The sequence below is a fragment of the Plectropomus leopardus genome, chromosome 12 (assembly GCF_008729295.1).
Source record: "Plectropomus leopardus isolate mb chromosome 12, YSFRI_Pleo_2.0, whole genome shotgun sequence".
Classification (NCBI taxonomy): domain Eukaryota; kingdom Metazoa; phylum Chordata; class Actinopteri; order Perciformes; family Serranidae; genus Plectropomus; species Plectropomus leopardus.
Window position 1 is genome coordinate 20,495,022 of NC_056474.1, and position 20,416 is coordinate 20,515,437.

The 20,416-nt window shown below is 37.9% G+C and overlaps 1 protein-coding gene across 2 annotated transcripts; it reads left to right on the forward strand.

The window, feature by feature from the left end:
- The first annotated feature begins 1,325 nt into the window (after window positions 1–1,325).
- Window positions 1,326–16,377, forward strand: LOC121951391 (receptor-interacting serine/threonine-protein kinase 2-like). 2 transcript variants are annotated; one of them, XM_042497690.1, is made up of 11 exons: window positions 1,326–1,876; window positions 4,647–4,800; window positions 5,761–5,916; window positions 6,477–6,634; window positions 8,076–8,125; window positions 8,256–8,417; window positions 9,762–9,847; window positions 12,875–12,976; window positions 13,812–13,908; window positions 14,075–14,278; window positions 15,233–16,377. In XM_042497690.1, exons 1-11 carry the CDS (start codon window positions 1,566–1,568, stop codon window positions 15,622–15,624), a joined length of 1,872 nt encoding a protein of 623 aa, XP_042353624.1. In that variant the 5' UTR covers window positions 1,326–1,565; the 3' UTR covers window positions 15,625–16,377. The 2 variants fall into 2 exon arrangements, with proteins under 2 accessions (XP_042353624.1, XP_042353626.1); XM_042497692.1 differs by having other exon boundaries at window positions 15,236–16,377.
- Window positions 16,378–20,416: the final 4,039 nt, after the last annotated feature.

The window sequence follows — 20,416 nt, forward strand, 5'->3', positions numbered from 1 at the left end:
TCATTACAAGAGTGAAGTGTATGGATAGCTCTCGGTGACATATATTCATTTTAATGGTATTGGCTTATAGAACTGATTAGTGTTACGTTTTTATTTGGATTTATAGTTTTATTATAAACGAAGTTTCCATATAGGACTGCACTCTCTATTATTTAATGTAGATGGTTTTACCAGGAGCTGAATTATCCGCATGAGGTCTCTACCTTAACACAGAAAACATCTAACAGTAAAAATGAAAATAAATGGTCTTAACAAAACTTTTTTCAACATAAAAATATGATCATATATTTGTCATGATTGGTTAGATCAATCGTGGTTCATATCAATGAATATGTTGATGTTTTAAAACAAATTGTATATATATTTTGTATTGTATTCATCATTATGTCTCATAATATCCTCAGTTTGTCCTCAGTGTGTTTAAAACCTCCTGAGATGATTATTCTGTGAACATAATACAGCAACATGACATTATAGGCTGATTGTAAAATTAGAAGACACTCCCCTGTACATTCCAGTGGAAAGATGTTTTTGAAAAAATCCTGAGGAAAAGCTGTAAATCTTTCATTTTTTCTTTTTGACACATATAAGTAATATACCATTTCATGTTTACTATAAAAACTGTTTAATCTCAGATTATGTACTTTAAGATCCATTCACTCTAATACATAGAAATGAGTTAAACTATTTATATTTAGGAAATGTAGTGGAGAACAAGTGAAAAATGGTAGAAATATGAAAACACACACTAAAGCTACTCCAACTTTTTTAAAATTATATTATTAGAAATATATTAAATTCCTGCAAATAAATACTCCTAAATCATCCATACTGGACCTTTCAATGTACATTTACACTTCAATGTATTTTTTTAAATTTATTTTGTTTTTATTTTATTTTAAATTGTTTGATTTGCTAAATAGATTTGGAGATGTAAGACTGTACTGTCTCTTTATGTTTTATTTTATTTTATTTTTTTTAAACGTTGATATGTATTCACACATGGTACCGCCAACAGTTGTACTGGAAAGCCCCATGTTTGGGAAATTCCAGCATGTTTAAAAAAACGACGTGAACAGTTTAGCTCAAGCTCAGGGAACGTAACTGAAGTCTGAATGTGTAGTAATTCAAACACCCCATGGCCACATTTGGGCTTGCCTATATCTGCAGTTTCTCTTTGCAAACCTGTGTGTGCTCAGAGACTTGTACAATCAGTCCCAAAATAAAACAAAATCCAGGTCATCTGTCTGAATCTCCTGAAACGTGTGTCCCTGAACGTCTCACGCAGGAACCCGGAAGCGTGTCGTCATTAGCAACAACAAACCCACCTGCCTTAAATGACAGCGGCGCTCGGCAGCTCGCCGTTGTAGTTTCTCTTTGACTATGACAGCTGGTTAGAGGCAGTCTGGCAGCATAACATGAATAAACGAGCAAGTGAAAGCGTACACATTGAATTTTAATCGTTGGGTGCTCGCCGTTTTTTCGTCGCCAAACGGGTGAACGGTTTATCCTCCTTATTCTCCGCCACATTAGCTTAGCTTGCTAGCAGTCAGCGACATTATGGCATGCGTGTAGATGGGAGAGCTCTTCCACATTGCGATTACCGAAGGGGGCAGTTCTGCTTTCGGTGGATGATAAATGCTCAGAGACTTTCCGTAAAAGGCTCACAAAGTGCTATGGAGCCGTACGCGGCTATGGGTTGTATGAACATTGGCAGTCTGACCAGCACCTTACCGGTGATCCCCTACCAGAAGCTGACCGACCTGTACTACCTGAGCAGAGGGGGCTTCGGCACCGTGTTCAAGGCACAGCACTCCGACTGGAGGACCACTGTGGCTATCAAGTGCCTCAAACTCGACTGTCCTGTTGGAGAAAGGTACCCTGTGTCGATGTGATCACCTAATGTAAAGCTTTAGGCCATATGCACTGTCTGTGGATGACGCAAATTTAAAGATAAATGAATAACGTGTTATTCCAGTGAATTTTCTACAGAAAAGTTATGATCTGCCGACTGTGCAGTCACAGACAACTGTCTAAGGTAGAGATCAGAGTATCTAGACTTTAATTAGTGTCACTTTTAAACCTATAAGACTGTATCGACACCATTTTTTCTCGAGCTGCATTCGGACGCCTCTCACCCTTTCAAACCTGAGTGAACTGGTTTGATGTCTTTCATGGGGGAAAAGGCCCGAGCAATTTGGCAAGAAATATCCCACAAACTATATATATATAAATATATATATATATATGTAGTAAAAATCAGGAGTTCCCAGCTCATTTTTGGGACATATATTAAGTTACTCATTGACCTTCTCTCCATATTTTCTAAAGAAATTAAACCAATTTGCCCGGGTTAAAGGGTTAATTAAATGTTGTAGGTACAGTATCCACAGTGTGTCAGGCATTGCTTTTATTACCTGCAGCATTTGTGTTTGGATGACATTATCACTCCTCCTTCAGCTCAGGCAAAAAAAACTTGCTCAGATCCACATATAAAAACGTGATTTTGGGGGCACATTGTAATACACCAGAAGCATTAAATAAAAGTACAGAAAACTTAAGATATAAAAATGGTACAGACAAAAAATACGAGTCCAGATATGAGGACATGAAATTATCTGAATGCTAGACTAATACCTAAATGAAAAGAAATATATAATAGTATTGTAAGCAGTACAAGTTAACAAAACAACAAAGAAAACGCCTAGAGACATCAAGTGATAATAAGGCAGTAGTATGGCAAGCAGACTAAACAGAGTAATTCATGGCTAAGCAGACAAATGGATGAAGGAAAACAGATACATTTATGGAAGAAATATAAATTCGCGAAAAACTTTAAGGATTTAAAAAAAGCACATTAACATTAAGTAGAATAAGCACATGCAATTGGTGTTGATCTTGTTGTCTGGCAAGATATTTCTCTTTAAGCTTTTAAAGGTAATTTAGTTCTTGATGTTAGATGTGATGTCTCTGGGCAGCGAATTCCACAGTGCTGTAGAATAATGTATATAATGTTGTTTTAGGGTACATTTTATTTTGAGCGGACTGTGTCTACTTTAATGGCCATAATTCTTCTTGTAGAACAACACAGGCCATCTGTATTGGATTTTTAAGGGTCATGTTGATATTTGAGAGTCTAAAAATGATATGTGCATAAAATAAGAATAACATTTTTATTATTTTTTTAATACCTTTTATTTAATAGTTTTAAGAGAAATACAAAAGACATACACAACATTTCAGCTTAAGTATGACTAAGCTTGCGTATATTATGTATTGAAAAAAAAGGTATGTAAAACACACGGAATTTATCCACATGAAAAGAAAATAGAAAAAAAGACAAATGAGGGAAAAAAATAGAAAAAAGGGTGGACATAGAATGTTTTACTGTACAGTTAAACATTTTTATTATTAAGTATTTCTTAAATTTGGTAGTAAACGAATTGCAGGTTGTTTAAAAAAACATGTCAGTTCTCTGGTGGGCCAAAATATGCAGTGGAGACCCAATTTCGATGTGTGGTGTTAAACATGTATTTCACTTCATATTTCTTATGTATCAGCCAACATACAAAATAAGCCGATACTATTCGGACAGACTTTCAGGGGTTCTATTGTTGGGTGTCAGGTGTTGTGTCATTGCTTTTTCTTTGGACCAGCTGCCAGGTTTTTCTCTGGATGCTACTGTCACTATTCCTTCATGCAGTAAAGGTTCAAGAGAAACATACTCATATCCAAGTATTCAAAGCTTAGCTGCACAAATTTTTTGTCTGGGGATTTTTTTTTTGAGTGTAGTAAATCCCTTATTAGCTTGTGTAATGTGATGGCATCGCAGGGTGGAAAATAACTCTATATTATTGTTTGCTGAATTGCAGCTACATCATTTTGTGATATTACATTTCTGTAAGTTAATGATTCTGAGCAACCTGTACTAAAAAACCAACAAAATTAGCTAAAATGTGTTTTTTTGTGTGTCACATATAAAGACTTAAGCATCATATAACACATAAAAGTGGGAATTTTACACACAATTCTCATACATTTGCTATATCATGATATGAATCAATATCTTAAAGGGGATACATATGTTTGTAAACTTAGACCCTATTTTTTGTGTGGTTTTTTTTTTTGTCTGTGACTAATGGGTACATCTATTTTTTAATTTGGTCCAGTACTGAGCGAGAGTGCTGCAGCTGGCAGCAGCCAAACAGGCTGCATTATTACTACTCTGAGCATAAGCAGTCAAATTATGTCCGGTAAAAGTGTTTGTTTTTGTCATTGACAGGCTCTTATTATTGTCATAAGTGTCTGAAAATATTGTCTATAGGATCCCTACAGACATAGACCTTTTTGTTAATGAGTAAGATCCTTTTTTGTGTAAACAGAAAGATCCCTGAACTCGCTATCACCAAACCCTCCAGCTTCATCATACCACAGTTAACCTTTGATGTATCCAGTTTGATATTGTGATAATGAATTCAACCATATTGCCAAGCCCTGAACACAGACAGCTTCGAGATTCATTCCTTTGACGTGCTTCTCGGAACTCTGTGCACACCCACAACACTGTAAATGTCATCACTGTTTTGGCATTTTTATCACTTTGCGTGACAGTGAAGACTGACTCTGTGTCACTGGCTGTGTTTCAGAGAGAGGAACTGCCTGCTGAAGGAGGCCGAGGTGCTCCACAAAGCCAGGTTCAACTACATCATCCAGATCTTTGGGATCTGCAACGAGCCCGAGTTCTTCTGCATAGTCACCGAGTTTATGAGCAATGGCTCTCTGGACTTGTTGCTCCACGAGGTAGCTATATGTCATCAAGTAATTTTACAGAGAGTTGTTCATTCAGAAAATGATCTAGTTCAAATGTCATAATCCAAGAATTAAGTTGGATTAAGGATTGAAATGAAAGAAGCTTTCCATGGCTATGAGGCATGTGTATTGTTTCCTTCTTTCACTCAGGAAATGAGAGCCAGTATGAAACTGGACTGAAGAGAGCTGATTTGATTTCTCGTTTCAAGCAGTCAGAGAAACAAGAAATCAAATAATGAGGGAACAATAACAAAATAACAAGTCAAATTTACATTGCTCTTTGTTTTTTATCAAGCAGATAATGAGAAAAGAATCATCTTTTTTCAATATTTGGTTTATACAGAAAAACAAATGAAGGACATTCTCACTCGTTTTTTGTTATTTAGTTTGCCAGGCAGAATTGAATAATCGAATGAACAGATGATACACGGACTGTCCGCTTACTTGTATAACCATTTCTTTATTTTCAATTTAACATGTTCAAAACACAGTTCAAAAATCAAATCAAAACAAAGTAAATGACAGCCACAAATAAAGAGAGCATCTTAAATGTTCCACACTTCTTGTTTCTGCACTTTTGTTGCCAAAACAGCAGAGGTGAAAGAATCTCTGTTGTTTTTGACGAGCTCTCTCACTCTAGCTCTACCTCTTTTATGTGTCACTCATCATGTGCCGGTATGCTATCATGAGACTTATGCCTGTGGGACTGCAAGCAAAAGTGAAACTTGGAAATGTTCACAGTTGCTGACAAGACTTTGAAACAAGCAGAGGAAGGAAGAGAAAAGCAGACTAATATAGTCGAGGGAAATTTCCACTTGTAGTAAATTTTCTCTCTGTTTGGATTGTTGCTCTTACAATGCTAGAACATTTTCTTATCCTTCTGCACTTAAACATGCCCTACTGGCAACTTTATTTACATTTTAATACCTGGTCTGTTATCTCTGCCTACAGAAGGACATGTACCCCGGGCTCGCCTGGCCTTTGCGACTGAGAATCCTATATGAGATTGCCCTGGGCGTTAACTTCCTCCACAACATGAACCCACCCCTCTTACATCATGACCTTAAGACTCAGAACATACTTTTGGATGGTGAATTTCATGTTAAGGTATGTGTGTCAGCAATAATTGGTGTTGCTGACTTCATTTTTGTAATCACTGTGTGTGTGTGTGTGTGTGTGTGTGTGTGTGTGTGTGTGTTTGTGTTTGTTTGTTGTGAAGATGATCTCACAGTTGTCACATGATCAGTAAATTCCCATATTGACTCACAGTCAAACTATTTTAAATCTCTGTGATTGTTGTTTTCAAGCAAAATTTAAAAAATAGTAAATAAACAGTAATTTTAGCTTTTGAATAACAAAAAGGTTTATCTCTATAGGGATCATTTCCAAAATGTTGTCAGACACTCATAATAATCTGAGCTTTTTTTCAGTATTTCAGTCCACTACCTTGTAGAAAAAATACTACTTCCAAAGCAAGTGCTAATATACAATGTCATATTAGCTTCCACTATAATTTACAGGATGATTCTCCTATAACATATCTAATGTTCTTGTAGCCCCAATCTTTCTTCTTTAATTGCCAAAAGAAAAGCTTATCAAAATAGATAAAAGGAAAACATATTCAGACTTTTCAATTAATGCTCATGTTCTGCTATTGTTCTGTCTAGATTGCAGACTTTGGCCTCTCAAAATGGCGGCAACTATCCGTCAGTAAAGGCTCAGGGTCCAAGCCCACAGAGATGGGGGGCACAGTGATCTACATGCCCCCTGAGAAGTACGAACCATCAAAGAGCCGCCGTGCCGATGTGAAACACGACATGTACAGGTAAGACTCCAAACCTCAGTAACTAGTCAATAAAAATAAGTTGGATAATCGAGTTTGTTCCACGTTAATCTGTGTATAGTTTTAGTATCTAAGGCAAGAGTTCAGTCTTGGGACATAACGCAGGAATGGATGAGCTCTTGATGACTTCATTGCACAGTTTTTATGCCTCCTCACCAACAAAAACTGTGGTCGGCAGTGCTCAAATCCACATATTAAGGCATCATGTTTTTTCGTTTGTCTGCGCATCCATCCATCCATCAATCCAATGAGACTCATTATTGTGAACATGATATGCCAAGAACGCCTTGAAGGAATTTCCTCAAATTTGGCACAAACATCAACTTTAAATTTCTCCAACAATAAATTATTAGAAATTAATGGTTTAGGGTCAAAGGTCACTGTGATTCTGTTTGTCGCTTTCTTGTGAACATAGTATCTCAAAAACACACAGAGGTAATTTCGTCAAATCCAAGTCTTAGAATTTGTAGGTCCTTTGAAGCAACATCACTCTTTGAAGCATTTTCTACTAGTGCTGGGCAATATAAAGATATAATATCGTTATCAAGATATATGAGACTTTATATTGCTGTAGGTTTTGGATGTCGTTACATCGTGATATGACAAAGTATTTTCTTTTCCTGGTTTTAAAGACTGCATTACAGTATAATTATGCAATTTAACTGACTTTACCAGATTGTTGTGATTGTTCTAAAACTTGTCTTTACCCAGTTATTCATCATGTTACTGATTACTGATGATTATTGATCAAAAATTTCATTGTATCAATATTTTGTGAAAGTACCAACAGTCATCCCTACAATATTGTCGCATTAGAGATGGTATTTGGTTAAAAACATTGCAATGTTTGATTCTGTCTCCCAGTCCTAACGTTAATGAAGAACTTTTGAGTAGATTTAAACATATTAAGATATATATATCATGTAGATATGGCCTAAAAATATAGTATCGAGGTGGTAATTCTATTTACACTTTGGGGGAGTAGATATTTGTTAAGCATGATCAGCATTATAAGGAAGTAATTTTTTTTTGACTGGGAAGGTGTGACAGTGTTTCCCAGCATGAGGATGGATTGCTCGCATACCAATACAGAGCAGTGCAGCAGATTAAATTTGACAGTCATACTTGGCAAATGTTCTCCTTTCAGGAATCTGTCAAAAAGGGAGTGTTGACTATTATATTGTTATACTACAGTTATATATTTTAAAAAGTATAAGAAATCCATTTTCCTCTGCGGCTGATGCAGTCTCTATAAAGATATTGTGCAATAGTTTTGGATTGCTGCAACAGGTCAGTCAGTCATTTCTCTTCCTCAAAGTAGTCTCTCTTGTCAGCTTGTCGTAAAGTCCCTCAGGTCTGAAGAATGATGTAACTCTAACTTCCCTAACAGTAAGAGTCTCTCTCCTGTATGTTTACTATATAGCTACGCCATCATCATGTGGGAGGTGCTGTCCAGGCAGATTCCATTTGAAGGTAACACATTTTTTATTACATTGCCCTCCTGTTTTTTTTTGTTTTTTTGTTATGTCACTCTCTCGTTCTGTTTAGTGAACTTTCATGGTGGAGGCAGACTAATCACTGATCTGTGCGTTTGTGTGATCAGAGGTGACCAACCCCATGCAGATCATGTTCAGTGTTCTACGTGGGATGCGTCCCGACATCAGTCTAGAAAGTCTGTCTGCCGACATCCCCAGCAGAGACACACTCATCAGTTTGATGACCAGTGGCTGGACCTCTAACCCTGACGAAAGACCTTCCTTCCTCAGTAAGCTTACTCTGAACTGCTGCAATTCATTTTGGACAAATTCCTCTCTCTCAAAAGATTCCACTCTTGTACCAGTTTGACCTGTTTCACATGCTGAGGTGACATTGCTTTTTTACACTGAGTCGCAGATAATTCCCCCTAGTCACTGCTGAATCTCACCCTGACAAAGCAGTGACTAAGTGTCAGCTTCCTGTTGCACTATTGAAACGTTCTCTGCTGTTTTTGTTGGACACATTATACAAACTTTGTGTTGTTTTCCTTTCAGGCATTTAAAGAAATTGTAAACAATAAAACAACCACATTCATTACTTACGAACAGTGGTGGAATGTTACTTAGTACGTTTACTTAAGTACTGTACTTAAGTGCAAATTTGAGGTACTTGTAGTTTTTTTTCCTTTTTTGACACTTTATACTTTTACTCTATTAAATATCAGACAGAAATATTGTGCTTTTTACTTCTCTACATTTATCTGAAAACTTTAGTTACCATATACTTTACAAATTAAGATTTGTAAAGTATATGGTATATGGTATGGTTGATTTGAAAAACATAAGAAGAGTTCATAAAATATGATGTTTTGTTAAAAATTAAACTATCCAACGTTTATATTAGAGCTGAAATGATTAACTGATTAATTAATAGACCTACATGAAAATTAATCACAAACTGTTTTTGATCAACATTAGTCGTTTTCTGACTTGATTTTTCTGAAAATGTTGAGTTTTTGGGGTGTTTTCTTTTTCTGTATTGGGTACTTTTACTTTTAATACAGTTCATGTTCCTGATAACACTTATTTTACCTCAAAAAACATTTTCAATGCAAGTGAAACAGAGTATTTAACTGTTTGGTATTAGTTATTTTACTATAATAAAAGATCTGAATACTTCCTTCAGAACTGCTTACAGGCAACATTTTTTGGCAAGTTGCAGGACAAAAAAAACGTGGTGCACCTTGTCTTCTTTCCCTCAGTGACACTCCCACGCAAAAACTGCAGAGTCACATGGTAACACATGGTTTCTTACCACTTTGTAAGAAGAAATGAAAGTATTCGTTTATCTGTGACACTGAAACCGTTAAACTGAGAATGTTGGTGAAACAGTTAAGTTGGTACTAAGTGTTTAAATTCCCATAAAGCTTTTTTGTCTGCACAGGAAAGTACCTTAAAAACCAAATGTGCACTACAATCAGCAGTGCACGTTGGCAAGTCTGTGACCACACTGGCAGCTGTGGTTGGGAAAAAAAAGCTAGAGTGAAAAAGAAAAGCGAAAAATGTTTGCATTGTTGTCTGGATGTGGCAGTGTGATATAAAGCAAAAATGTGATGTGTTTGCTGCCATTTCAGAGTGTTTGATAGAGCTGGAGCCCATGGTGAGGAAGTTTGACGAAATTGACTTCCTGGAGGCCGTGTTGGAAATCAAGAGGTCAAAGGTTAGTCAGGAGTCTTCTCGTAGTTCTTTTTTTTTTTTTAACTCCCCCACCACTAAAAATGTGTTATTGTGTTATTGAAATTGACTTCCTGGAGGCCGTGTTGGAAATCAAGAGGTCAAAGGTTAGTCAGGAGTCTTCTCATAGTTCTTTTTTTTTTTTTTTTTAACTCCCCCACCACTAAAAATGTGTTATTGTTGTGTTTATGTCCCTTAAAATATCTGACAATAATGATACTGACTTGTTTCTGTGCAAAGTTTGTCACTTTTTTTTCAAAACTTTTTTGTCAAGTTTTCATATTTCTCTACCAAAGATTGCAATGTCTGTTCGTCTGAGATTCAAACATACGCTGGGAAAACTAGATTAGGTACGTCACCAATACAAAAATAGTGGTGTCCACTACCGGACACACATATTAACAGGGGAAGAGACATGGGCACAACACCGGCAAAGAAGCCTGACACCTCTAGCACATAGAGCAGAGTTAGCATTAGTATAGTGAAAGTTTTGACAGCAAACATGGTAGAGTGTGAAGTTTTTGGATGTAAACTGACCCTGAAGCTTCCTTCCAATATCTACCAAAATCCCCATTGCAGCAGATATTATTATATGTTTCATAAACACTAGCTGTGTGCCCCACTGCCAGTTTGCATAAAAGCTAATAAGCTAACAAACAAAAAAAAACAACAAAAAACTAAAATAAAAGATGCTAAGTACTCTTCCCATTTTGATACGTCTACTAGTGCACATTTCGGCGTGCATCAGACTCTTCATCTGTGTCTGACTGAAGATCAAACATACATGGCTGAATCTCTCTGATGTTTCCTGTAACGCTAACACTAGCCATTTTGATGGGCACTACTTTTTCACCGGTCAACCTTGAGAAAAGTGAAAGGGAAACCTGCTACAGAGGGCAGACCCAGAATTTCTCAATTATGGAGAAAGGTGAGAGCAGCTCCCAGCCCCTTTTAAGAGCTTTTTATGTTTAGAAAACCATGTTAAACTAAATATCATTATTAGTATGATTATTTTCACACACTTTAAACATGTCTGGAGGGGAACTTTAGGTGTTTTTGGCTTTTCTGCTCATATAAGAGAGGGAAGACATTGGAGGTGGGAGGGGGAATGAAGGATGAGAAAGTTGGGGAATGAAATGCGACACAAGCCCCCAGTCGGACTCAAACTGGGGAGGTAGTGTTTCATTGTTGGTACTTCGTAGGCTGTTCCTCACATTTCTGTCTATCTTAAGTGATGAATATAGAAATGGGGACAGTGAGAAATGACAAACAGAATAGGGGCACCAGTATTGTGTTGTGCTGCTGAGAAGAACAGGCTTTATACTCCAAAAGGGTGCTAAGTCAGTTGTAATGTGACTTTATTCATTCATTTTCCTTAACCACTTATAAATCCATTTAAGGGTAGAAAAGACAGCAGGTACTTGTCACAAGTTACTAGAACCTAAAATAAAGTGTAAAGTGTACATTAGAGCTGCAAAGATTAAGTCAAGTCAAGTCAATTTTATTTATAAAGCCCATTTTCACAAAACACGGTTTGCCTCAGAGGGATCAATTACTTGATCAGCAGAAAATTAATTGGCAACTATTTTGATAATAAGTTAATCATGTCATTTTTAAGCAAAAATGTGACATTTCCAATTTGTCAAATGTGAAGATTTGCGACTTTCCTTGGTGTTATGTCATAGTCAATTCAGTATTTTTACATTTGGAAATGTTGGTTGCACAAAACAAGACCTTTTGGTTAAGCCGCTTTAGGTGCAAGGATACTGTGAGGCTTTTCTCACTGTTTTCGAATGTTTTGTAGACCAAAGGATCAATTGATTATTTGAGAAAATAATCTACAGAATAATCAGTAACAAACATAATTGTTAGTTGCGGCCCAAATATACAGTATGTTGAGAAATAACTTCTTGCATTTGCTAATGGAATGGAACAATAACAAACCCTCTGTTAAAGAAGTTGCTTCACTTAAATAATGAACCAACTCACAGTTTCGGGAAGCAGTTCCGCCTATTCTGTCGGTGTTCCCTTTTATTGTCCCACAGCAGTTTGGTGACCAGCTGTGTGTGATGTGTGTAGCTCTGAGAGTGAAGCAGAACTTAAGTATGTAAAACAAAACACACATCTTGTCAGTTTGTTTTCTTTGGAATAATGACAATTAAAAAACATAATTGTCACTTCACGTAAAGTTTTGTTTGTTTTTCTATCACAGATAGTATTGAGTTAATATAGACTGAGGGTGTATATGAATGAAGGAATTCCCCTGTTCAGGAATAGCTGCAAGCTAATGCTGAATATTGAACTGTGTAATACTGGACAGTTTGAATGACGCTGTGACTAATAGAGAATGAGGGCTCAAACATTTTACTTCCTAATTTCCCCTCAACATATCCTTCCTCTTTTCTGGTTGGGGTGTGTATGTATGTTTGTGTGCATGTGTGTATGTGTGTATGTGTGCATGTGTGTATGTGTGTGTGTGTGTGTGTGTGTGTGTGTGTGTGTGTGTGTGTGTGTGTGTGTGTGTGTGCGCGCGCGCGCGTGTGTGTGTGTGTGTGTGTGTGTGTGTACATGTGAGTCCGATCTTTGTTCAAGTTAGGTCAAGGCTGAGTGTGGTTTTCTGATAAAGTGGAAGAAAAGGAAACAATTGCAGTTCCAAAGAAAGAGTTATTGTGTATTGTGTGTTATTGTGTAGTGCTATCATTTTGGGTCGATCATTTTGGGAGTAATGGAACATTCTAATCTTGTGTTTTTAATTATGTTACCTTCAATAAATAGTCACCTTTTTTTTTTTTTTTACTGGGAAACATAACAAGCTGCATTTAGTAGTTAGATTTCATATTCAGATATGCAGCAACACTGAAAGGAAGCAAAACTTCTACCAGGAACTAGTGAGGTAAATAATTAACAGTAGTGTCTTATTCGAGTTTAAAGCGGATTTTATTGAATTTGGCACATGCGTATTATTGAGCACATTGTTTCATTCATTCCCGTCTTCTTCCTTGTTCCTCCACAGTTGAGGCACAGGTCAGGTTGTTGCTCAGCCCAGTCAGGGAGCGAGAAGAGGAGTGAGGAGGGATCCCTGAACATACTGAAGGACAGGCCCAGCCCGTGGCCGGTCAGTAGTCGAAACATCTAGTATTAAGTGACATTTACACGCACACTAACATCTCAGTCTCATTCAGAATATTACCGTACTCTAAATCTGATAAGAGTCATGTAAACAGCATATTCTGTTTGGATTTTCTGAATTAGGCCTCTTTCTGAATGAAGCATTTTTCAGTTAAGACATGTGGAATATACCGGTATTATTCAGGTGTTAGGAGCGTTCGTTGAACATGTATATGCACATTCAGAATATGCATCTAAATTGGGACAGTTTGTTGCACAGGGCCTCTTGCCTGTTTAGGGGCAGCTCTGTGCGATGTCATGGATGCATTGTACACAAACCAGCTTGCCATCAGTTTGCAAGACTGTGGGGCTGAAACACATGCCTATACTTTTAAAAATTATTAAAAACTTAAATATCAACATGTTTTTGGAGATGCACAAATATTGCAACACCGACCTCTATAAGAAGGTGTTTGGGGGAATGATAGGCTGTGTTTACACGGTGGAACAAGTCTTCCACCATTGGAAAACTTGAAAAAATGGCACAAGCTGCACCAGCCGTTCCACTTTTCCATATTTTGACCTGGTAAATGACATGTTAGGGCACTTTGATTGGAGTACGCATAGTTGCTTGAACAGGAATATTATTTTAGCATTATTTATTTTCATTAGCCATATAAACAGCTTTGTAGGAATATTGCCTTTTATGGAATAAGTGAAAAAAAATGGAAAATTTTGTGTTTGAAATGTAATTTGTGATACTTGTCCCTGTCCATTTTTTTTGTAAAGTCTTTAATGTTTGTGTGGGGAAATGTAAGTTAAATATCAGTGTTCTGCCACAGGAGAGCTCAACCTCAGGCTCAGGCTCTTGTTCCTCCCAGGACACGGACATATCTTTACCAGGCGTCCTTACCAGCAGCAATGCTGCACCTTCTAAAGGTAATTACATTAGGAATGACATTTTATGTATAGGCATCATTACTGAGATGCTTTAAAACAATCTCACAGTACTACACATCAGGTTTTATGTAAAAATATGTTTACAAATAAGCTTTGTTTGTTTCATGGGTACATCACACTTCATCTTCTTCTTTTTCTGATGTAGATGGGCTCCCGTCATCGTTTTTAGCTCATACTCTGGAGCCTCCTGAGTCTTTGAAGGACCCCTGCGCAGTTAACAATCTGAATGGCTACCAGAGTGCCAGGCCCATGAATGATTTGAACATACCTGTCAAACCAGGTTTGCCTGTCAGTGAATATGAGACACGGCTGGATAACCTCACCCTTGTGCCTCAGCCTCAGCAACAAGGTATAAGCTGTGAAAGCATAGTGGATGAAATAAAAAAATGGGTGGACCCTATTTGTCCTATGTTTTTGTGTCTATTGGGAAAAACATTTTTTTAAATTGGTTCAGTACTGAGCAAAACCACTGCAGTCAGCAGCTGTGAAACAGGCTGCAGTGAAACCAACAGGGCATTTGAGTCACTTAACATCCACTAAAAGTGCTTTTTTTGCCATTGACAGGCTCAGATTATTATACAAGTCTGCCAACATTATGGAAGGAATCGTTACAGAGATAGGCCTTTTTTGTTAAAGATCAAGATCCTTTTTATTGAACTAGAAACAGAGTTGCCACAGTCAAACCCACCAGACTCCATTCAGGTAAACAGTAATTGTAGCATGTATAGAGCCAGCATATTTCCACCTCTAACTGGATGTCGGTAATTGTTGTAACAGTGGCTAGACGAACCGAAATGGCGTGCGTTAGTTTTATTTTGTATCTACTGACTTCAAATAATTATTTGTTTGCGTTGAAAAAAATATTGTGTATTTGAATGGAGTCTGTTGGGTAAGGCTATAATGATTTTGGGCTGTTTCTGGTTATTCAAAAAGGATCTTACTATTTAACAAAAGGTCTATTTCTGTAGGGATCCTTGCAATTGTGTCATACTCTTGTAACAGCAATCTGAGCCTATCAGTGGCAAAATCAAGCACTTTAAGAGGACTAACACTGACAGTGCGAACAGTCCTCGAGTGGTTACACTTCAGCACGTTTCGCTGCTACAATGATACTGTAATGTACCTCTCGCTCATTCATGAACTGGATGGAAAAAGAAATTGTTGTTCCCACTTCCCACAAAAACATGGAAAAATATGATCCAGGGTGAAAAACACTGTACTTAACCTTTACATGCTTTTTAAAATTGTTTTACCAAAATTCACCACAAAAGTCTGAATCACTCTACTCTCTTGTGCCTTACAGCAGATTACTCTCCTCCACTGCGGCACTCCCCTCCCTCACAAGGCCCAATGGCCCAGTGGATCGCATCAAAGCGTGAGGAGATCGTCGCCCAGATGACAGAGGCCTGTCTGAATCAGAGCCTGGATGCCCTACTGGCCCAAACACTGCTGATGAGAGAGGACTACGAGCTGGTTAAGACCCAGACCACACGCACCGCCAAGGTGCGCGAACTCCTGGACAACTGTCACCGACACAATGAAGACTTCTGCCGCATCGTTGTCCGCAAGCTGCGCGACAACAAGCAAATGGGCCTGCAGCCATACCCGCCCGAGATCGGCTCCCCCACCCTCATTCCAAGCACACCAACGCTGTCCATGTCCTACAATAACTCCAGGAGCAAAGTGCACCAGTAGCAGTAGTCTCAACCAAACAATGGGAACAATCCAGATGATAGACTGTGCCAGCTTTACACTTCACTGAACTCCAACTGGTTCCATCGTCGCCAAGATGGTCACCAGGGTTCCTGCCGGACTTTCCTTCATGGGTGCGGTAAGCAAAAAGAGTTACAGGTGGAAGCTAAGCTGTTGGCGTGAAAGAATATCCACTCAAAACAGACAAAATGTTTTATTCTGTTTAATCAGAATCAAAAGACTGGAATGAAATTCGTACTTTTATTTAATGTTTTTTTTAATTTAATGAAGTGTTTTATTTATGGTCCCTTCATTCTGAGTGGATGTATTGCAGATGATGATGATCAAGATGTATTACAATATGCTTTTGTCTCCAAAGCTCAGTTACCATTTTATGAAAGTGTAATTATGTGTGTGTGTGTGTGTGTGTGTGTGTGTGTGTGTGTGTGTGTGTGTGTGTGTGTGTGTGCGTGCGCACGTGCACATGTAGCCAAGGGTACAAACACTCTGTCAAACTGAGTTAGTGACAATAGGACTGTTACTATGCCAGAAAACCTACAGCTAATGTATGATTTAAGTCTATCATAGCAATCTTAAAGTGTCCTGTAGTCATGGGTGAACGACCTCGATAACATTTGGCACCTGAGTGACATTAGAGAGTATGGGGCCCTCTCAGTGTCCTTGTTTTGAAGCACATGACCTACATTCACTCTGTGAGAACATGCACAGGCAAGTGTTGCGCACAGGTGACTTCAGAGACAATAATAGCCAAATATGTGGTCTTGTATGATAAAATCTTCAGTGTTAAAAAGGAATGAGGTGTGATTTTGGCAGATTGTGAACATGTGACCATATGGAAAGGTTTTGTCCTTGCCTGGGCTCTTTTTCCTCCCCTTCTTTTATATTAATTTTTTTAAATTTTTTTGACTGCTGAGCGAAAGAGACCCGCTGGTTGCAAAGTTGAGATTGTAAAACAACACTCAGAATGAGAGGGACGTGTGTGTAGGTATCTGCATGTTTGTGTCTAGATTAAAAGTAGACCAAAGTGATCGGATTTCTTTTTGGTCTTCTCAGTAGTGGCCTCCCCTCTCAGTACTCTGAATCCTGCTGAGCTGCTCTGCAGAAGAAATGCAACACATGAACAGAGAGCTTTGCTCGTAGCAACCTTTAGTTTACATGATTTATATAGTGCAGCCTGAGCAGTCACTGCTCAGTTTATCACTACTGACTCTTTTCTACTTTAGCTGTGCTTCCCAATCTGCTCCAAATGTCAGGAACACCTTTATGAAATAGTTTTCCCTCTTTTTCTTATATACCATAACGTTCAGCAAGGCTTAAACCTGTTAAGTGCAAGAAAATACACATTCATATGTAGACAGTAGCACTAGATTGCTTTTGCAATTAATACTGAGTAATACAGTTTTGTTGTTAATTAATACATACAGCATATAATGTAAGTCTGTAAGATGTCTGTTTCCATGACAGCTGTTATTTTCAGTCCTCCTTATAGCCTTGTTTAGATATGTGTGTGTAAGAGGGCCACATCTAATGATTATTTTTGTAACAGATTCATTTGATGATTAGTTTTGCTGGTCTATAAAATGTCTGACAGAGGTCAAAAAAGGATTTTTTTAAGTTTCCCAGAGCCCAAACTGACATCTTCAAATTTTATCCAAAACCCAAATATATTCTGTTAAACCTCATAGGATACTGTTCACATTTGGGAAGCATAAAAGCAGGGAATTTTGGTTATTTTTGCTTATAAATAACTGCAGATCACGTCTCCCCAAAGGTGACATTTATTTTTATTTATTTTATTTTGTACACAAAAGTTAACAAGTCATTATCTTGGTGAATAATCAAAATATCAAATATCAAAATATTTGGAGATTTATTTTTTTTGTTGTAGTTTTACAAATCAGCTTATTGACTTAAGCTGTAGTGTGCATGTTGTGTGCATGTTGTATCTCATTAAGGGCCTTACTGTCTTCATCACTGCCTTCACTTCCTAAAAACGGGTGCTTATATTACAATGTTGTAGCTGCGTCACTTAATGTCTCAACGTATCATTTGTTTTATTTACCATCAATAGATTCAAAGTAAACTGCAGTCTGTTATACAAAGATACTGTGGAAAATGAGCAAGGGTGGGTTATTCTTTGTGAGACACGCTTTAAGAAATTATACACAATATCATTTAATCAACAACTGGAAGGCCAAGCAAGGTCGATATGTTTCCATAATGTTGGACTTGTATTGCCTTGTCTTTGATAACTGTGCCTCATATTTTGCTTTTGGTCTCAATCACAGAAACATGCGGAAGCCTTTTACACACATATCAACAATTGTTGAGAAAAAAATGCTACACATTTGATAGCTTAAATATGTTGTAACATATTTTGTACGGTAGATGATAGTTTCATCTTTTTTATATGTATATATTTTCATTTGTGATGTCTTGTCGTTAAGTGATGATTTGATATTCGTAGAATTGCCTTCTGTAAAATACTTTAGTGCCCACGTCATTATCAGTGTCAATTGATCAGACAATAATATATGATGTTACATAACGTTCAGTTGATGTATAGCTGTGGTTACAACAGAAACTATGATATTTCATATATTGTGTCAAACTTCATTAAAATTGGTTTTCTGTTTTTACCTCTGCCTGCTTTCTCCATGTTATTTTTTTAATATAAAATGAAATTAAGGGCAATATTTATTCTGTTACCACAGTTCAATTTCATCATCTATATAGAGCAGCTGAGAGGGATGCCAAGAACCAACAGTGCTTATGCATAGCCATAAATTACTAGATGATTCAACTGGGGACAGGCCCATGGGCCTCAAACATCAACGGGCTTCACCTGCTAAATGTCACAGAAAGAGACATTTATACAATGGCGTTTCGGCCATTTTTTTGACATGCTAAATTATGATGTTTTGGCCCTTTTTTTGACATTATATACTATGCTGTCTCTCTATGAGCTATAATATGTAGTTTTCAGCCATTTTTTGACCAGTCAAAATTTGAAGTTTTTCGACCTGCTATACTATGGCATTTACAGCCATTTTTTCGTCATGCTAAATTATGACGTTTTTGGCCTTTTATCAGAAGAGCTGCAGAGTTTTAACCGGCAGTAGCAACACCAGATTAGTTTGGTTTCTTAAAGGGCTCTGGTATTGGGGTTTTGGGGGAGTGCTGGTCAGTCATCAAGGAAGCCATAACAACAGAGTGGCAGAGACAGTGGGAAACTGAAAGAAAGGGTCGCAATTATTTTTTGATTCATAACAGTGTAAATGCATCAAAATGTTATCTTGGCAAGGGCAGAGGGCAAACTGATGGAATGCAACCTGAACAAATGAACTGTATGCTACTGTATCAGGCACCAGAATCCAGAGGGTAACTTTAAGACATGTACTTAATATCTCCGAGAACTAGTTGCTGGACTTTATATCTTCCACAGGTTACTATAAAACTGACAGAGATTTATAGTGATACCAAGACTGACCTGTGAGTGGCAGCAATATGCCGCAAGGCGTCAAGACTGCCGGAAATCTAAAAGAAGAGGAAGAAGACTGGCCAGATGACAGGGTGGCGTGCACGTGTGGACGCGAGAGCAGAGTGCTACTGCTATCGGTAAATAGTAGACCCTTACTGACATTATTCACATTCAGTGCTTTCAAATATGCAATGTATAGGTTGTCTCTTGTTACCGATCAATAGACATGTCCCTGGACGTGGTGCCATTGCAGAGAAAGAGAGAGGGAGAGAAAGAGGCAGAGAGAAAAGGAAATCTTGGTATTGGTGAGTTGTAATAGTGCTATAGTTGTTAGCACGCCAGATTGCTGATTTAGGGTGCTCTGAGTAAAGGTTGCCCATGTTAATATGTAATTGCTGTTGTGAGCCACACATTGCAGAGGGTGTTTTGTATGAATACTGTGCCCTGTGACTAATAGGCTATGTTGTTAAAAACTGTCAGCGGGCCGCTGCCAGCTTCTTTAGACTAGCTGCTAACCATAGACATATATACATAAGTCAAGCCTTCGCTGCTTCAGCCCATTGGAGCAATGCGTCAGCGCGGCTGCCATCCTGTGTCAGTGGCAGCAGCGTGCAGAGCTGTAGACCTTAGAGGCATCATAACTCACTGAATATTCAAGCGATTTTTTTGTTTGATTTGTTACAAATGGCAGACATGTATTTAAAAAGACATAATAACTGTTTTAAAAAAAAAAAAAAATCCCCCTGCTTTCCCGGTGTCTTCCTCGCGTCACATCTCTCCCATATTTATCCCGATTCAGATCCCTCGACCACGCGCGTAATCTCCACGAAGGACCGGGGGTCATGTCCGCCTCAACATATGAAAGAGGCAAATTTTTGATAGTAAATACTGTTACAAAAGTTGTTATTGTTTTGTTTTATGAAAGGTGTCTTAATACAGGCTGTGCGCCAGGTGTGTGTGTGCGCATTTGGACACTAGAGCGCAGCTCCGACCACACATTCCTGTCCGAGCCAAAGTAACTGAGCCCAAGTGATACGTTTTACTATTGTCAAAGACTGACGAAAACTACATCACACCGGGCTGATCGATGGATCCATCATCAGAGCAGATGAGGGCAGCGCGGTGACAGACCTCTCATCCAGGGAAATTCAGTGTGCCATTTTTAATGCCAAAATCAAAAGCAAAACTTGTTTTGAGTAATTTCTTTGTTATTAATAGTTTGTTGATTGAAAATTCAAGATTTTATTTTTTGGCCATATCGCCCAGCCCTAGTTCTATGACTAAATGTAAGTT